Consider the following 15,429-nt stretch of genomic DNA (forward strand, 5'->3'; position numbering starts at 1 on the left):
TCCCCGCGTGCAGGGGCCTGTTTCTCTGCCGTGTGTGTTCGGAGAGAAGGGGGGTGAGGCGGGCGGGGGGCACGCGACACGGCCGGAGCGTGGGGGCCGGCAGGCATGGTGGGCTGCCTGGGCGGGCCGCTCAGAGGTCTGGTCTCCCCCGAGTCCTGCTTCCTCCCACCACAGGGCGGCAGGTGCCCAGCAGAACCTGCTCCCCACCCCCTCCCTTACCTGGGGTGGCCGGGGCAGGGCCTCTGAAATGGCTCTATCTTAAGGAGGGCAGCCAGGCCAGGCCCCGGCAGTAAGTGAGGGCCGGGTCAGGGGAGATGGGCCCAGGTGCCCCCCCCCCAACTCCAGGCAGGACTCCCCACCCTCCCACCGGTGGACCTAGCTTGCCATCTGGGGGGGGCAGCCGCCAGGACAGGGGCCCAGGCTTCTGCTTCCCTGGCCGAGCAGCTGGGGTGCAGGGGAGGCACCCTGGAGCTGGAGGAGCCGCCCCGGAACATCTGGCCGGAGGCAGAGCCTGTCTGCCCAGCCCCCAGGCCTCCTGCTCCCCGCTCCAGGCTCGCCCAAGTGAGGGGTCCTACCAGAGACTGGACATTCCCCACCGAGGCTTAGGGTGGGAGTGGGCGTCGGAGCTGGCCCCGGGGCAGGGGTGAGCTAGTGTCCAGCCCGCCTGCCCTGGGGGGGGTTGGGGCAGGGGCGGGGGCACAGCACAGCTGGTCCCATTGTCATGGAGTCCGGCCCCCCTGTCCCCACCCCGCCCCCAGCTGCCTGGCTGGGACCACCCACAGGGCCGGTGAAAGGAGATTCTGTTCCTGGGGGCTCCGCTGGGGAGGGGTGGGGCCCCCTGGCTGCTGTGCACCACAGCCCCGCTACTTGTGGTCTCTTGTGCCACCTGGAGGGGAGCCTTGGGTGGCAGCGGGACGCGTGCCATCGCCGGCTGTGGGCCCCACTGGCCTCTTTATCCGAGGCCCTACTTCTCCGTCCAGGGCTGGGCCGGCCTCCAGGAGCGCTGGGGACCACACCAAAATGTGGTTGGATGTTCCCCACTGCTCCTGGCCCCCGGCCTCCCCTCTGCCCCCTCTGTCCCCTCTGAGACCTCATGGGGACTTCTGGGAGGGAGTAGGAGCCTGGGGTCATGTCTGTGTGAGGGACACAGGTGTCACCTGGCATCCACCACCTCCGTGTGACCTCAGAGGCCGTCCTGGCTGCGGAAGCTTCATTTCCCAGAGCCGTCTAGAGGGGCTCTCTGATGTAGGTCTCTGCCCTGGACCCCAGCCCCTTCCCCCAGGCCCCGTCGGCTCCTTCTTCCCCTCCTGGCCTCAGTTTCCTCGATGGCTAAAATTGCCTCTGATTCTGCCCCCACAGAACCACCGATGGTCGCCCTCCTAGCGCACCCCGTCCTGGGCTGGGTACGGTGGCCCCGAGGCTGCCTCCCTGAGTCCTGCCCATGCTGGACGGAAGGAGGAGGCAAGTGGGGGCGGCCGGCTGCTCTGAGATCTGAGGACAGAGTGTGGGGAGGGGCCCGAACTCCCCAGATCCCAACACAGAAATCGGGGCTGCCCCGCTGGATAGGCCATATCCGGCCAGAGGGAGGTCCGTCTCTTATGGACCTCTGACCCCTCCAGAGCCTTCATGGGGCTTTTGTGGCCGGCCTTCTCCCACCCTTCCCCACGCCCTCATGCCCTGGCAGGTCTCCTCCGTGGCCCCAGCTCACCACCGTTTCCTTCATGTGGCTCTTTACATAGCAACTGGTTGCTGAGGGCACGGGTCCCACCTAATCCCTGTGAGGCTAGTCCCCAGCGGGCTCACTGTACTGGGCCAGCCTGCCTAGCCCTGGCTTGGTTCTTGCAGCCACAGGTGGCCCTGAGGTAGGGATGCCAGGGCCAATCCCTAGCTCTAGGTCAGGCCAGGTAGCACGCCTGTGGTGCTCAGGAAAATGACGCTTTGTCCTGCTGCTGGCCCAGGGATGGTACCTGCCTCGTTAACTTCAACGAGCAACCCCGAGATATGGGGGGGGGCGGTTGTTCACCCATTTTATAGGGGAGGAAACAGGTTCGGGAAGCTGTGTGGTGGGTTTTGAGTCCAAAGAGTCTGACCGGGGGCCGTCTGGTCCTCTCTTTCTCTTGGCTGCCCTCTGAGGCCTGTCTCCCTCTGCCTTCCTTGTGTTGGGAGTAGATGTTCCCCGTTTCCAGCTCCTGCTGGTCAGCCAGGCTCTTGGCGTAGAGGCTGCTCTGGGACCCCGGCCGGGGGTGCCTGCCTCGTGGGCCCCTGCCCAGGCAGCCGTGGGCGGGGCAGCACCGCGCTGGACCAAGCCCAAGGCCCCTGCCCCTCGTAAGGGTCATCGTCACTGCTCAAGAGCTGTGTCAGCCTTAGGTCCATAGCGCCTGAGAGGCTGGGACAGCCAGCGCACCTCTGAGCCTCGGTTTCCCCATCTGCAAACCGCCCTCACCCTTCAGACCCAGCGTGACACAGTCAAAGCCAGCAAGTACGAAGCATTTGCCACCGACCGCTCTGTCTGGCCTGTTCCCCGCGGCAGCCGTCCGCTGCTGGGCCGGGGGCCGCCGTTTGCAGTGGGAGCGTGTGTGGGGGCAGCACTGGCTGGGCGAGGGGGAGGCCCCTTGTCGCTGCCTGGGCACATGGACTGTCTGCGGCATGACTGTACGGGTCTGAGCAGCCAGGATCCCCCAGGTGCAATGACCTGAGTGTGGCCAGGACGCCCCACCCAGGGGGCTTGGAGCCCTCCGGAGGGCAGGGTGCAGAGCCTGGGCCAAGAGGTCTGGGCAGGGCAGGCGGCAGCCCCCCTGCATTTCCCGGGCAGCCAGTTGCATGGTGGGATGTCAGCGAAGGTTTTGGGGGTGACGCCGGTCCGCCCCCAGCTCCTAGCTCTGAGGGGCTGTTGTCTTTCCCGGCTGGAGGCCTGCAGCGATCTGGGGCCCCAGCCCTCCCAGGCCTCCCCTCCTTCCGAGGGCTCTCCCCTAAGCTGTGCTGCCTGAGCCTCCCTCCTCCCTGGGAGCACGTGTCAGGAGCCCGGGACTGTCCACAGGCCGCCCGGATCCTGGGCAGGCTGCCCGCTGCCTGTGCTCCAGAGACGCCTGCAGGAGCCTGGCCCCTTCCCCCAACACCTAGTGCTCCTCCGAGCCTGGGAAGAGACCGAGGCTGCCAGGCCCTGCGCCTTGGGCCGCGGGGGGGCAGTGAGTATGTGGGGAGCGCCTGAACTGGAAACTCGACAGGTGGGATGGAAGAGGAATCCACACGAGCCTGCGCTTGGCCGCCCAGCTGCGGAAGGCTGAGGCCGGGGCACTCCCCCAGGGCCGAGCTTCCAAAGCCCGCCCCCTCCCAGAGAAGGGGTCTCACGCAGGGCAGGTCGTCCCAAAGTCCAGGGGGACACCCAGGGGTCTGGCCACCAGGCGTGAGGGGGCCTGTGGACAGAAGCAGGGAGGACCAGGGGAGGGGCTGTGGCAAGGTTAGCGCGCCTCCCCGGGCAGACGTGATTAGCCGATCGCCGCACTCGAGCCGCCTGTAGGTGCAGCCTCAGAATCCTTCTTAACCCAGTTCTGGCCTGTCCCGATCATCTGGTAGACTTGACGCCACAATGGAAACCCGCTGACGTCCTGAGTGAAAGGGGCGTCTCGTGGGAGGGAGCCGGCGTCCAGTCAGTGTCGGGCATTGGGCCATGACCCCTAGCCTGGTACCTGTGGCAGAATCCTAAATGATAGCAGTGCGTCAGGGCCCGAGGAGCAGGGGCCGTTTGCCCAGCTGTGTCCCTGGGTGTCTCTGTGGAGGTCATCGTGGGTGAAGCAAGTGTGGGATCCTTCAGGGCTGGCAGGAGGTGGCGGGGGGGGGGGGGGGGGGGGTGCTGCTGGGCTCCATCTGGGGGAACTTACCCCTGCTGATCCCCAGAGAGGGCCTGACCCAGAGGAGATGGGCTCTGATTGGTCAGATGGGCAGTTGAGCTGCTGGGAGCCCGCCCCGGGTGGCCAGTTGGGCCTAGTGGTCGTGTTGTGGGGAGCTGCCCTTGGAAGCTGATGCTGGGATCAGCTGGCAGCTACAACCTGAGGCTCGATGGCCGGTGAGAACTTTCCAGCAATTGGAGCCTCAGGATAGGGGAGGGAGTCACCCTCCAGGGAGACAACAGTGGCCCGGGGCACAGGGGCGTCTGTCGTCGAAGGATCCTGTCCTGAGAGCCGGGCAGGACGTTGGCGGGGTGAAGGTGGTTGGAGCCTCCCAGAGTCTGCTGAGCGTGCTGCCTCTGTGTGGAGCTCTGTGGGCCTGGGCTGGGGCTCCCTGGCCTCCCCGCCAGAGAGCCCTGGTCCTCTGGTTGGCTGGCCGCACACCGCAGCCCCCCCCCCCCGCCCCCGCCCCCGCCCTGGCCAGGGGGGGGGCTGCCCTCCAGCCTCCCGAGGGACCCAAGAGCAGTCCCCAGCGGGCAGGATGCCCATTTCATCACACCCATCGGGTGATGGCCTTGGCCCTCTAGGGTCCCCCATTTTCACTTATGTCGTGGGGTTGAGTGTCCTGGCAACTCACAGCAGCGGGCAGGGTGGACGGTGTCATCGGTGAGACATCCACTGAGGCCCGGGACCCCTCCCCCAGAGCTCCATCAAGAGCCTCAAGAGCCTCCAGGGCCTGGAAGGCAGTGGGAGGCCAGGGACAGACCTGGGGCCCGGCTCCCCACCGTGGGCCGTTGCTTAACAGATTTGCCACCTGTCAATTAGCTCCCACCTCAAGGATTACGAGGGTCTGGAACGGGGTCCTGGACCACCATATTCCCTGCGGGAATGTGGGCTCCTGGGCTCCTGGGCATCCAGCCCCTGCCCCTCTCCCTGCACCCTGAGCCGTCCTGAGAACCACAGCCCCCGCCCTCTGCCGTGGCCCCGTCAAGGACCCACAGCGGCCCTGCCTCATGCCTTCTCATGACAGCTGCTGTGGTTTGTAAAATCAGCTTTATTTTCTTCAGTCCAGAGAGGATGATCTCGGCGAAAAGAAAGGGACCTTTCTATGCTTGGCTGGGAGGCCCCCTCCACGTCCCCGTCTAGTCCCCCCACCCATGCCCCTTCTGCTTTTTCCTTCTCCCCCAACTTCCTCCCCACAGCTCGAATCTCCCTGTGGGATCCCCGAGGGCAGGGCCTCGGGCAGCTGGAGGTGGGAGGGAGTCCCCTGCTCCCTGGCCTGGACTGCCACCAGCTCGGCTCAAAAGGAGAGGGGCTCGGACAGGCCCCCTAACACCGAACACCCCCTCTCCGACCCAGGGCGCCGCAGGGAGGGGCTCCCCGCTCAGCCAGCGGACGCCACGGGTGGGCGGCAGGCCTAGACCTCCCGAGGGGTCACGGGGAGGCGGGGGTGTCCACGCCCGGGAAACGGGTTCTGGGAAGGAGGAATTTACAGACTTCTGTTTACCAAAACGAGGCCCCGTAAAACATTTAACAGCGGCCAATTAAAAGGGGACAGCTGCGGTGGCTTACCACCCCGGCCCCCGCCCGCGCGGCACACACAGGCCCCGGCCCCCCGCCCGCCCGCCGCCCCCGGCTGCTCCCGGCCCGTCCGGCTCTCAGCTTTTGTCAAGTCTCCCAGGAGCTGAGTTTAATCTAGGGAACAGCTGTTCCAGATGCGTCTCCCCACACAAACTAGGCCAGTTGGCCAGGCAGGAGGGGGCTAGGAGGGGACAGGCCGGGGCGGTGGCTGGCACCTTTCCCGAGCCCTCACATGTGCCTGGGGACGTGAGCCCTAAGCAGAGAGCCATCCAGGGACTTCTCCGGCCTCCAGATGGGGCTGCCGGGAACGCCCCTTGGGGACAGGGTTCCACAGCTCCACCTCCGAACCAAACTGCATCATCTGGGTCTGAGGGACCGAGCCCGCTGGGATCAGGGTGCAGGCCACCCCATTCGGGCTGGGGGATCCCAGACGGCCCCCATTTGGTGCTGACCGCTTTCCATTCCAAGCTCTGCCCCTGCGGCTGCGTTCTTACCTCTGAGCTGAGCTACGCAGCCTGATCCACGGTGGCACAGCGCACCCCCCCCGCCCTGCCCCCAGCCTCAGGCCTGCCAGGGGACTCCCGGGCCCCTGGTGCTCGCGGTGGGCTCCAGGGCTGACCCCAGCTGCCTCGACCGCCACCCCCGGCACTGAGACAGAGCCCCCACGCCGGCCTCCACCCTCCACCCTCCGCCTCTGCGGCCTCTGTATCCAGACAGACCAGCCTCAGGCCGGGAGTAATGCCCCAGGCCCTCCGAGGACGCGGGGGACTGGAGGCCTGTCCCCCAGTTCTGGCACCGCCCCTTCTGGAAAGGTGTTTCCCAGAAGATACTCCGTGGGGTGCTCAGCCACCAGCTGTTACAGAGAACGTTCCACTCGAACAGCAGAGGGCTTCTGTCGTAAATGGACTCAGGGAAGCAGTTAATGGGCAGGATGAAACGGGGCTCTCTGCCCCGGGGCTCGTCCGGACTCCGCTGTGACACTAGGAGGGGTGCTGGTGCCCGCTCCCCAGGCGTGGGGCTCACGGCTCCCTTTTCTCAAGGGCGACAGGCCACACACACACCAGCCTGGGGGGGCCAGCCTGCCCTCCCCGCCCAGGACTGCTGTCCGCAGGGCCCCACTCGAGCTCCTCCTTGTCCCTGTGGCCGCTGTTCCCCGGGGAAGACCCTGGATGGCTGTTCCCTCCTCACAGCCAAGGCCACCTTGAAGGGCGGGAAGGCGCTCCTGGGAGCTGATTGCTCCTGGGACAACCGTGGGGTGAGAGGAACTCCTACAGAGCACGTTCAGAGCGTCACCTCCAAGCAGGAGTCAGAGTAACACTGTCTCCTGCCTGCCCCAGCTGTGGGCCCCCACCCCCGCCCCTCCCTGCTGGGCCACGAGGGGGAAGGGCCAGCGGTGAGGAGCCCCAGTCAGGGCGGCTGGTGGCCCTGGACGTCCAGCAGACACAGCTCCCCCAGGCTGTGCTCATGCCTGTCTGTCCTCGTCCCTTCTGGGGGCAGGGTGTGCATCCCAGGTGGCAGGAGCCCCCAAGGTCCAAGGCCAACAGGTGGGGCCAGCTCCAGGGTATGGCTGGCGTTCCTGTGCTGGGCAGGGCCAGGCCCCAAGGATGGTGTAGGCCCCAGAGGGACGGAGAAGGGCCTGCCTGGCATGACTCAGACCCCAGGAGGGGTGTCAGGGCTGGGGGCCAGCTCCCTCTGTAGATCTCAGAGTGGAGGCCGGGCCGCTGGAGGACCCGCCATGCTGGCAGCCCCAGCAAAATGCGAGTCGGCACCCCCCGACGGCGGCGCCAGCCCCAGGGTGCAGGCTGCCCGAGCACTTAGGTGCCCGTTGGATGGCGTGGGCCGAGGTGGCACCTGGCCCTGGCTGTCCTGGCTGGCAGTTCGGCCTGTGCAGCAAGGGTCTCCGTCCGGCATGTGGGTCCGCTGCGGCCCCGTCCTCCCAAGATGCCTCTCCGAGAGGAGCTTTTGTTGCCCTGCCTCAGAGCTCCCGCCGTGTGCTACTGGGGGAGGGACCGCAGGCGCCCTCTGCCATCTTCCTCTCTCCCAGCCCATCAGCAATTCAATTTGTGCCGCACCAGAGGGATGGTGTTAGTCGAGTCAGAGTTAATATGATGTATTGATGGGTTGATTTCCCACCGGCGGGCTGTATACCAGGCCCTGCGGGGCGCCGCTCCTGGGCCGCCCACCGCTTCTCCCCTCCCTGGGGTCAGGGCGCAGGCGGGCCGGGGCCTCGGGGGTGCCTCTGCAGCCAGTGTCCTTGCTCCTCCAGCTCCAGGGTACCCCAGATTTTCGGGGAGTCTGGCATCCACCTTCCTACCCATGAGCCACTTGGATCACCATGGAAACAGCAATGTTCTCTATGGGCAACATCGTTTCTATGGAACCCAAAAAGGCAAGTGCTGGCTTGGGGCCTCGCTGGGGGTCTGGGGCGCAGGGCATCCGGGAGGGTGGGGCCGGGCGGGGCTGGGGGCTTCTGGGGTACCAGGTGAAGACGGCCCGCCTGGGCAGACCCTCCTCTCCGGGTCTCAGGCCACGGCGGGGTAGGGACCGAGGACAGGGAGCCTGCTTCTCAGGCTCCCGGAGGATTTAAAGTCTCAGGACCATGGCCAAGAGGCAGGTCATGTGCTGGGGTTAGGTGCGCACCCTGAAGACACAGCCATGCTGTCTGGCTATCTCCGGCTCCGGTGGAAGATTCCCAAACGACCGAAGCCCCTAGGGGGTGGTGCCTAGCCCCTCGGCACCTAGCCTTGACCTGCACACACGATTTCCCGATCCCCACCGCCCTGGGCAGCTCGGGGGGGCGGATGCCATCGGGCGGGGGTGGGGGGGAGGAAGCCCCCAGAAGCCTGTACTTCCTGCCTCACCCAAGCTGCACACCAGGGCCTCAGGTCAGACAGAGGCTGCAGGCTGTGTTGGGGCATCAATGTGCCCCAGCAGGCAGAGGAGGGGCTCTCATTCCATCGGCAGGAGGGGGCCCCCAGGAGGTGTCTCTGGAGAGGGGACACCGAGGTCAGGGCTTTGCTGATGAGAAGGCAGTGCTGACGGGACCGTGGGGAGGGTGTACGTGCACACGTGTGTACGTGCATGCGTGCCCTCTCGGGCGTGCACACGCACTCTCATGCAAAAGCCCAACCTCAAGGTCATGGATCCCATCAGGGAGCCCACAGGAGATGTGGCCACCGGGGGAGTGGCTGGGGCCCTCAGTGCCCTGTCTCCTAGATTTTTCCTGGATGGGATCACATCTCATTTGCATTTTAGGAAGGTTTCTCTGGGGTCGTGCCAGTAGATGGGCAGGGAGGCTGTTGGGTTCCTTACCATGTTTCAGATGACCAGTGATATGGACCTGAATTGGGGCATGGGGGTCCCACTGGGGATGTGGAGGGGACATGCAGGTCGAGAGGTCCTAGGTGACCCCCATTCATGGCCAGGCTGTGGGAGGGGTGCACCTGCGGGGGAGCAGTTCAGAGGGGAGGGGTGAGTTCGTCTTCCACACAGAGGGACTTTCCTAGGGGTATCCAGGAGGTGGCTGGACACACATGGTGGAGGACAGGTTGAGCCAGCCCAGGGAGAGGGGCCAGCCTGGGTGAGGACACACACAGCTCCGGGGATCCCAAGGAGCCCCAAGCCTGGGGCCCTCAGTGGAGGCAGAGGAGGGGACCACAAAGCACCCAGCAGGGTCTGGCTGATGGACAGGACACCGGGCTGGGCTTCAGGACCTAGCAGTTCAATCAGAGTGTGCTGAAGGGGGGGCCTCAGGGAAGGAAGGGAGGCCCCCAGCAAGGTGACCCCCAGTGAGGCAGTTTTGGGGTGGAGCCTATGGCCAGTGCTCATGTCCTCCTAGCCCTGCCCCAGTCCTTTCTCCCAACAAGCTTCCCACTCCCGGACATTGCTGTGTCTTGTGCCTTTGGGCCGGGCGGGGCAGCTGAGGTCCGGAAAGCTTTGGCCTTGACCCAGCCGAGGATGGGCTGGCTGGGATTGATTCGGACAAGGGTCGGCCTGTGCCAGGGCCAGGAAAGCCCGCCACCCCCTGCCCCAGGAGATGGGTAGGTGAGGGATGCTCCCCGGAAACCAAGTTTCCCGCATGTGGGGCCAGGTGCTCCGCTACCCAGCCAGAGGACAGCCCCCACCGGCCCCAGGCGGGGTCCCCCAAACTCCCACGCGTGCAGCCGTTTTGACAGCATTTGTCAGGGGCGACAGCCCGACCCGGTGACCCCGAGCCCAGAACTGCCCTTGCAGTAATGGGGCGCTCGTGGCCTCTCGGCTTTCAGTGCTGTGGTGGAGCCCCACCCAAGAACGTTTTGGTTTCGGAAATCAAGCTAATTAGGTTTCACCCAGGCTACTCTTCCCCAGCGCCCCGCCCCCCTGCCCCCCTCCCTGCCAGTTTTAATTAGCAGTAAATTGACAAGGAACTTCTGTGCGTGAGGACAGTTTTACAAGTTCCAAATGTTTCTTTGTTCCCCCTTGTCTGCCCCCTCGGGGTACCCCAGGTCCACAGAGACAGGAGCCCAGCTTTGGGAGCAGCGTGCGACCCCAGGGCCAGCCTGGGACCCACATAGAGAGCGTGGCCCCAGGCTGGAAGGGCTGGCCCAGGGCCCAGGCTGGACAGCAGGCCACGGCCCGGCCCAGGGAGCTGGGGGTACACTGCCCCCTACTGCCCACCACCCACCGCCAGCCTCCATGGGCCCAGAGCTGTGGGGGGCTGCCAGATGCGATCACTTCCTCTTCTCCCTTCAAAGCATCCCCGGATCCCCCGGCCTGAGGTTGCCACAGTTAACATGCAGAGAGGAGCTGGGGGCCTGCCAGGGTGTTCAGGAGGTAGGCGAGCGGGGTCCTCCGCCCCCAGCCCATCCTCAGACTTGGCCTCACTTTCTCCTGGGTCTTAGCCCTTACAGGGGCCTAGTCAGAGACGGGCACTTCGCAGTCCACAGTGCACGGCCCCGCTTGCAGTGGCCGGGTGTGTCCGGGCACAGCCAGCGGTGTGGTGGCCACATCACGCCACATGCTGTGTGCCACCGGCCACTTAGACAGCCCCGAACCGTGAGTCAGCGACCTCCCCTGCTTTTAAGGTTCTGATGGCCGATTGCGAGGCCCTGGCGTTGCCTGGGGCGGGGGAGATGCCTGTGGCCCCGTACGCCCCCCAGCTCTAATCCCTGTGGGCGCCGGGCCTGTGGGCGCCGGGCAGGGCAGGGGCCCCGGGCCATTCGCAGCTCCCACCTCCCGGGGGGGGCCGAACGCAAGTCAGAACCTTCCTAGGGAGAGGGAGTTAGTGTTTGTTTACCCGGGGACAGAATGACGATAAAGTTCTGGAGACGGACGGTGGTGGCGACTGCACGGCACCGTGAAGGTTCGCGGTGCCAGCCGACGGCGCACTTAAACACGGTTAAAGGGGTAGACCCGACATGAGGTCTCTTTTACAACTTTAAACCTTCTCAGACGGTAACTGCCAGCAGGCCTTGGACAGGCTCCCGGAGCCTGTGTCTTGGGGAAGTCCCCCAGCCCTCCGGTGACCGCGCGGTTCTCTCGGCACGCAGATAACTTCTACCTGCGCAACCTGCCCCCCCAGCCCACCCTCCTGCCTGCCAACCACAACTTCCCCGGCGTGGCCCGAGCCGCCCCCGGCCACCCCATCAGCTCCTGTAGCCGCGACCGAGGCGAGGCCGGCCCCCTGCAGAAGGGTGCCAGGGAGTTCGACCGCTTCCTCATGGGCAGAGAGCTGGGCAGAGAGAAGGCCGGCAAGGCTGCGGAGGGCAAGGAGAGGCCGGCAGCGGGGGAGGAGGACGGCGGCAAGGAGCGGCACAAGCTCGTGCTGCCCGTGCCGGCAGACGGCCACTGCAAGGACGGCGGCGGGGCGCCCCGGGGCGCCTGCGAGGGCCGCCCCAAGCACCTCGCCTCCTGCCTCCTCAACACCAAGGTGCTCAACGGCGAGACGGGCAAGGCCTCGCTGGCCAGCTGCGCGGGGGGCATGCTGGTGCGGCCCGGCGTGGGCGTCGCGGCCTCCGGACGCTGCACCAAGGAGGCGGCGGGCCCTGCAGAGCCCGGGCCGGCCTTCAGCGAGGGCCTGGAGAGGCGGCAGACGCGGTGCCAGGCCGCGTCCTACGCGGTGCCGTCTGGCCTGCCCGCCGGGCCGCCCCCGCCCCTCAGCACAGCCACCGGCTCCTTCCCCTGCTTGCAGCTGCACGCGGGCCCGGACGGGCTCTGCCCGCTGCAGGACAAAGTCCCCCGAGACCTGAAGGCCAGCGGGCCCACCTTCGTGCCTTCCGTGGGACACCTGGCCGACAAGAGCCGCCCCTTTCAGGCAGCCGAGGCCTGTGCGGTGGCAGGTGACGGCAAAGACCGGCACCTCGAGGGGGCCTTGGCCCCTGAACACGCTGTGCCCTATGGGGTCTCCTACGCTCACCTGAAGGCCGAGGGCAAGGCCGAGCGGCGGCCTGGGGGCTTCGAGGCGGCTCTCAACCCCCGGCTAAAGGGCCTGGAGTATCTCAACAGCACAGGCCCCGAGACCCCCTTCTCCGGGCTCCCCAAAGGTGGTCTGGACAAAAGTGGCTACTTCGAGCTGCCTGCCCACTCACAGGACTGTGCCCGGCCGAGTCACCAGGACCCGCTGGGTGGGAAGGTCGCCCAGGCCTGCTGCACTTTAGATAAGACCGCCAGCAAGGAGGCCCCCTCCGGTCCCCCTGGGGCCCAGAAGGTGGCCCGGATCCGGCATCAGCAGCACTTGGTGACCCCCGAGGTGGAGCCAGGGGGCAGTGGGGCCGAAGCCAAGCGCACGTCCCTGGAACTGGCGTCTCTGGGCTATGGTGGGCCCCACCTACCCCCATGGAGCATCCAGTCGGGCCAGGGCACTGCCATGGCCATTGGCGAGGAGCATAAGGCTGGCACCTACCTGGACCCTTTTAGCGGCAGCCTGCAGCAGGCCGCACTCCTGCCCCAGGATCTGCCCGCCCCACCCGATGAGGTCTCGGCCATGAAGAACCTGCTCAAATACAGCAACCAAGCGCTGGTCGTCGGCCAGAAGGCACCCTTCGTGGGCCTGGGTGGCCTCAAGGCCAGCTGTGCCCAGCAGGATGTGAAGTTCCCCGCCTCCAAAGGCCCAGCCCAGGCCCCGGGCGAGGCAGAGAGGCCCGACTGTGCCCGAAGCCGGGAACACGACACCCCACACAGTGACGCGGAAGTGAGGCAGCCTCCCGTGGGCATCGCGGTGGCCTTGTCCCGGCAGAAGGACACGGTGAGCCGGCCCGAGACGGCCTACGGCACCAACACCGGGCGGCAGGGCCGGGCAGCCCCTGCGTTCAAAGGTAAGCCCCTGCGCAAGGGAGGGAGACGGGGAGTGTGGCCGGCCTGCTCTCCTCTGCCCATCTGGAGCTAACAAAGGGCGGGCCCTGGACTCACCCGCCGTCCCCGCCCCACGTCTTCGGTCCCGTCCCTCGCTGGGCTGACCGGCCCGCCCCCATCCCTCGAAGCCACCACTCCCCACACCTGCCTTCGGCAGAACCCCCGAGGCCCATGGGGCGGGAGACCCTCCCTCGGTTTGTCACCCCCTTGCCCTGCTTGCTTTAGCCTCTGGCTCTCCGGCCGCCCGAGCCCCTGTCCCTTCTGCCATGTCCGCAGCAGGAGCTGGGCCCCGCTCCACCCACGTGCTGGACCTGGAGGCTGAGGAAGAAAGGGCACGCCTGTCCGAGGACCGCCTGGGGCTCGCCGGCCGGGAGCTCCTGCTTCAGTGAGAACAGGGCTTCAGCCGCCGCGGGGGCGGGGGGGGGGGCGGGGGGGTCAGGCTTTGTGGCCTGACTCGGGCGAGTCTGTCTACCCCCACCCCGGGTTTGCTGGGGTTTCTGCCCGTGTCGAGGGGAGCTCTACGAACTTTTCCCTCTGCTGCCGGGGCCGCTGTGGGGGAGGAGGCCCCCAATACTGAGGCCCGCCCTATCCTGTGGTGTACCTGGGACCTTCTGAGCCTCACTCCCTCCTCCAAGGTTGATGTCCACAGGATGGGGTGGAGGAGGTGGGTAGGTGGCCAGGCGGTTGGGCTGAGCCCCCTCCACCCTCGGTGATGCACAGGGACAAGGACCGCCTGGAGTTCTCCCGGATCCACCCGCCCGGCGGCTGCCCCGGAGACCTGGCCCCTCATCTCATGATCGCCAGCGGCTCCTCGCTGCAGAACAGCCAGCTGGGCGGGGACCCAGCCCCCCACCCCCACCCCGCCCACCCCCCGTGGCTGCCCCGCACCCGCAGCCCCTCTTTGTGGATGGGGGGGCATTCCTACGGTCAGTGCTCCCAGGGCAGGCGGCGGGGGGGGGGGGGGGGGGGGGGGGGGCGGGGGGGTGGGAGGGACAGCCAGGATGCCTGGGGCAGGGCATGCGTCCTGACCGGGCTGGACGGTCCTCAGCCTGGTGTGGGAGGCCCGAGAGTGGCAGGACCCGGTGCTGCACGCGCCCTGGTGACCGGGCCTTGTCTCCCCAGGCCTCGGGCACCCCGCCCTGCACCAGAACTTGCCCCCCGGCTTCGCCGCCTCTGTGCCCGGCTCCATACCCTCCGTCTTCCCCCTCTCCCAGGACAGCCCTGCACAGCTCGTCATTCTGCCCTCGGAGCCCACGCCCCACACAGCCCCCCACGCGCTTGGTAAGAGCCTCCCGGGCCGGCTGTTTGTATGGGGAGGGGGCTGTGGGAAGTGGGTCTGGAGAAGGGAGCAGCCCACACGGCCGTGGGGACAGTGAGGCGGGGCCGCCCGCCCGTGGCCCAGGCCCAGGAAGCAGGCGCGAGGTAAGTGAGGGGCGGGGAAGGGGCCGGCCCAGGGGGCTCGGGACACGGGGCGCAGGGCCCGGTCCTGGCCCATCTGCCTGATGGTTCCTCTGGCCCTGCCCACAGCTGACGTCATGGACCAGGCCTCACTGTGGCCCCCCATGTATGGGGGCCGGGGCCCCGCCTCCCACGTGCAGCACCCCGGCCAGCTCCCCGTGTACTCGCGGTCCCAGCTCCTGCGCCAGCAAGAGCTCTATGCCCTACAGCAGCAGCAGCAGCAGCAGCAGCAGAGGGCTGCGCCCGTCCAGGTACCTGCCCCAGGCCACACCCAGCGGGGACCCAGGGCTCCTTCCTCCCTCTCTGCTCCAGGCCTCCCCACCCCCCAACGCCCTGAGCAGGGGGTCGAGCCGGCTGAGCCTCTCCCTCCCCCCCCCAACAGCGGAAGCCCGAGGACCACCACCTGGAGCAGGAAGAGCCCACCCAGGAGAAGACCCTGAAGTCCACCCACAAGCCAGTTGCCTTAACCCCCACAGCCAAGGGCACTCCCTCACTTGCCACCATAGGCCCTGCCAAGCTGTCCCCTTGCTGCCACTCGCCTACCCCGAAGCCCCCTGCCAGCTGCCCCACACCGCCACCGCCACCGCGTCCCGGAGCCTCGTGCACTTTATCCGTCCGCCCCTCGGGCAGCCCCGGGCCCGGCTCCAAGCTGCCCAGCTCCGAGGACAAGAGTGGGGAGGGCCGGCGGTCCGGAGCCGACCTGAGTGCGTTGGAACCAGGTGAGAACGGGCAGCGCTGGGCTGACCTTGGCCCGCCCCCTTCCACTCGGAGGCTTTTCTCCACTTCCGGGTGGGCAGAGCTGAACTGAGGGGGCTGCCTGGTTTGGCACCTGCAAAGGCCTTCCAGGAAGGGCCCAGGGCGCTCTTCCTTGTCCTTCCCCGTCCACAATCCTGGATGACCCATGCGGCGAGCACTGAGGGACCCCACCATCTCCTCCCCAGTTCCTGGCAGACGGGGCGGGATGAGGGCTGGGCTCAGCTGACCGGCAGTGGGGGCTACGGACAGTGAAGTGCCTGGCCTGCTGGGGCCGGTGGCAGGACCGGGGCACAGCCGTGGGACCGGCTCCCGTCCCTGGCTCCGGGTCTCGGCGAAGCGGGGCGAGGGAGCTCCTCCTGGAGCCGTCTGGGCCCCTGCCGCCCACCGCCCGCCCGCCGCGCCCCTTGGCTCTCGCTGTCCC

At 67.2% G+C, this 15,429-nt stretch overlaps 1 protein-coding gene across 1 annotated transcript in view; it reads left to right on the top strand.

Annotated features, from left to right (window-relative positions):
* BAHCC1 (BAH domain and coiled-coil containing 1) overlaps positions 1 to 15,429 on the top strand; it is a 40,270-nt gene that overhangs the window by 7,112 nt on the left and 17,729 nt on the right. Inside the window, 7 exon segments of the mRNA XM_040456656.1 lie at positions 7,732 to 7,854; positions 10,994 to 12,757; positions 13,071 to 13,179; positions 13,515 to 13,720; positions 13,917 to 14,075; positions 14,322 to 14,503; positions 14,635 to 14,971. Coding sequence (XP_040312590.1) covers positions 7,732 to 7,854; positions 10,994 to 12,757; positions 13,071 to 13,179; positions 13,515 to 13,720; positions 13,917 to 14,075; positions 14,322 to 14,503; positions 14,635 to 14,971 — 2,880 coding nt within the window.

This window comes from Herpailurus yagouaroundi, unplaced genomic scaffold (assembly GCF_014898765.1).
Source record: "Herpailurus yagouaroundi ecotype Mexico unplaced genomic scaffold, PumYag 217, whole genome shotgun sequence".
Taxonomy (NCBI): Eukaryota; Metazoa; Chordata; class Mammalia; order Carnivora; family Felidae; genus Herpailurus; species Herpailurus yagouaroundi.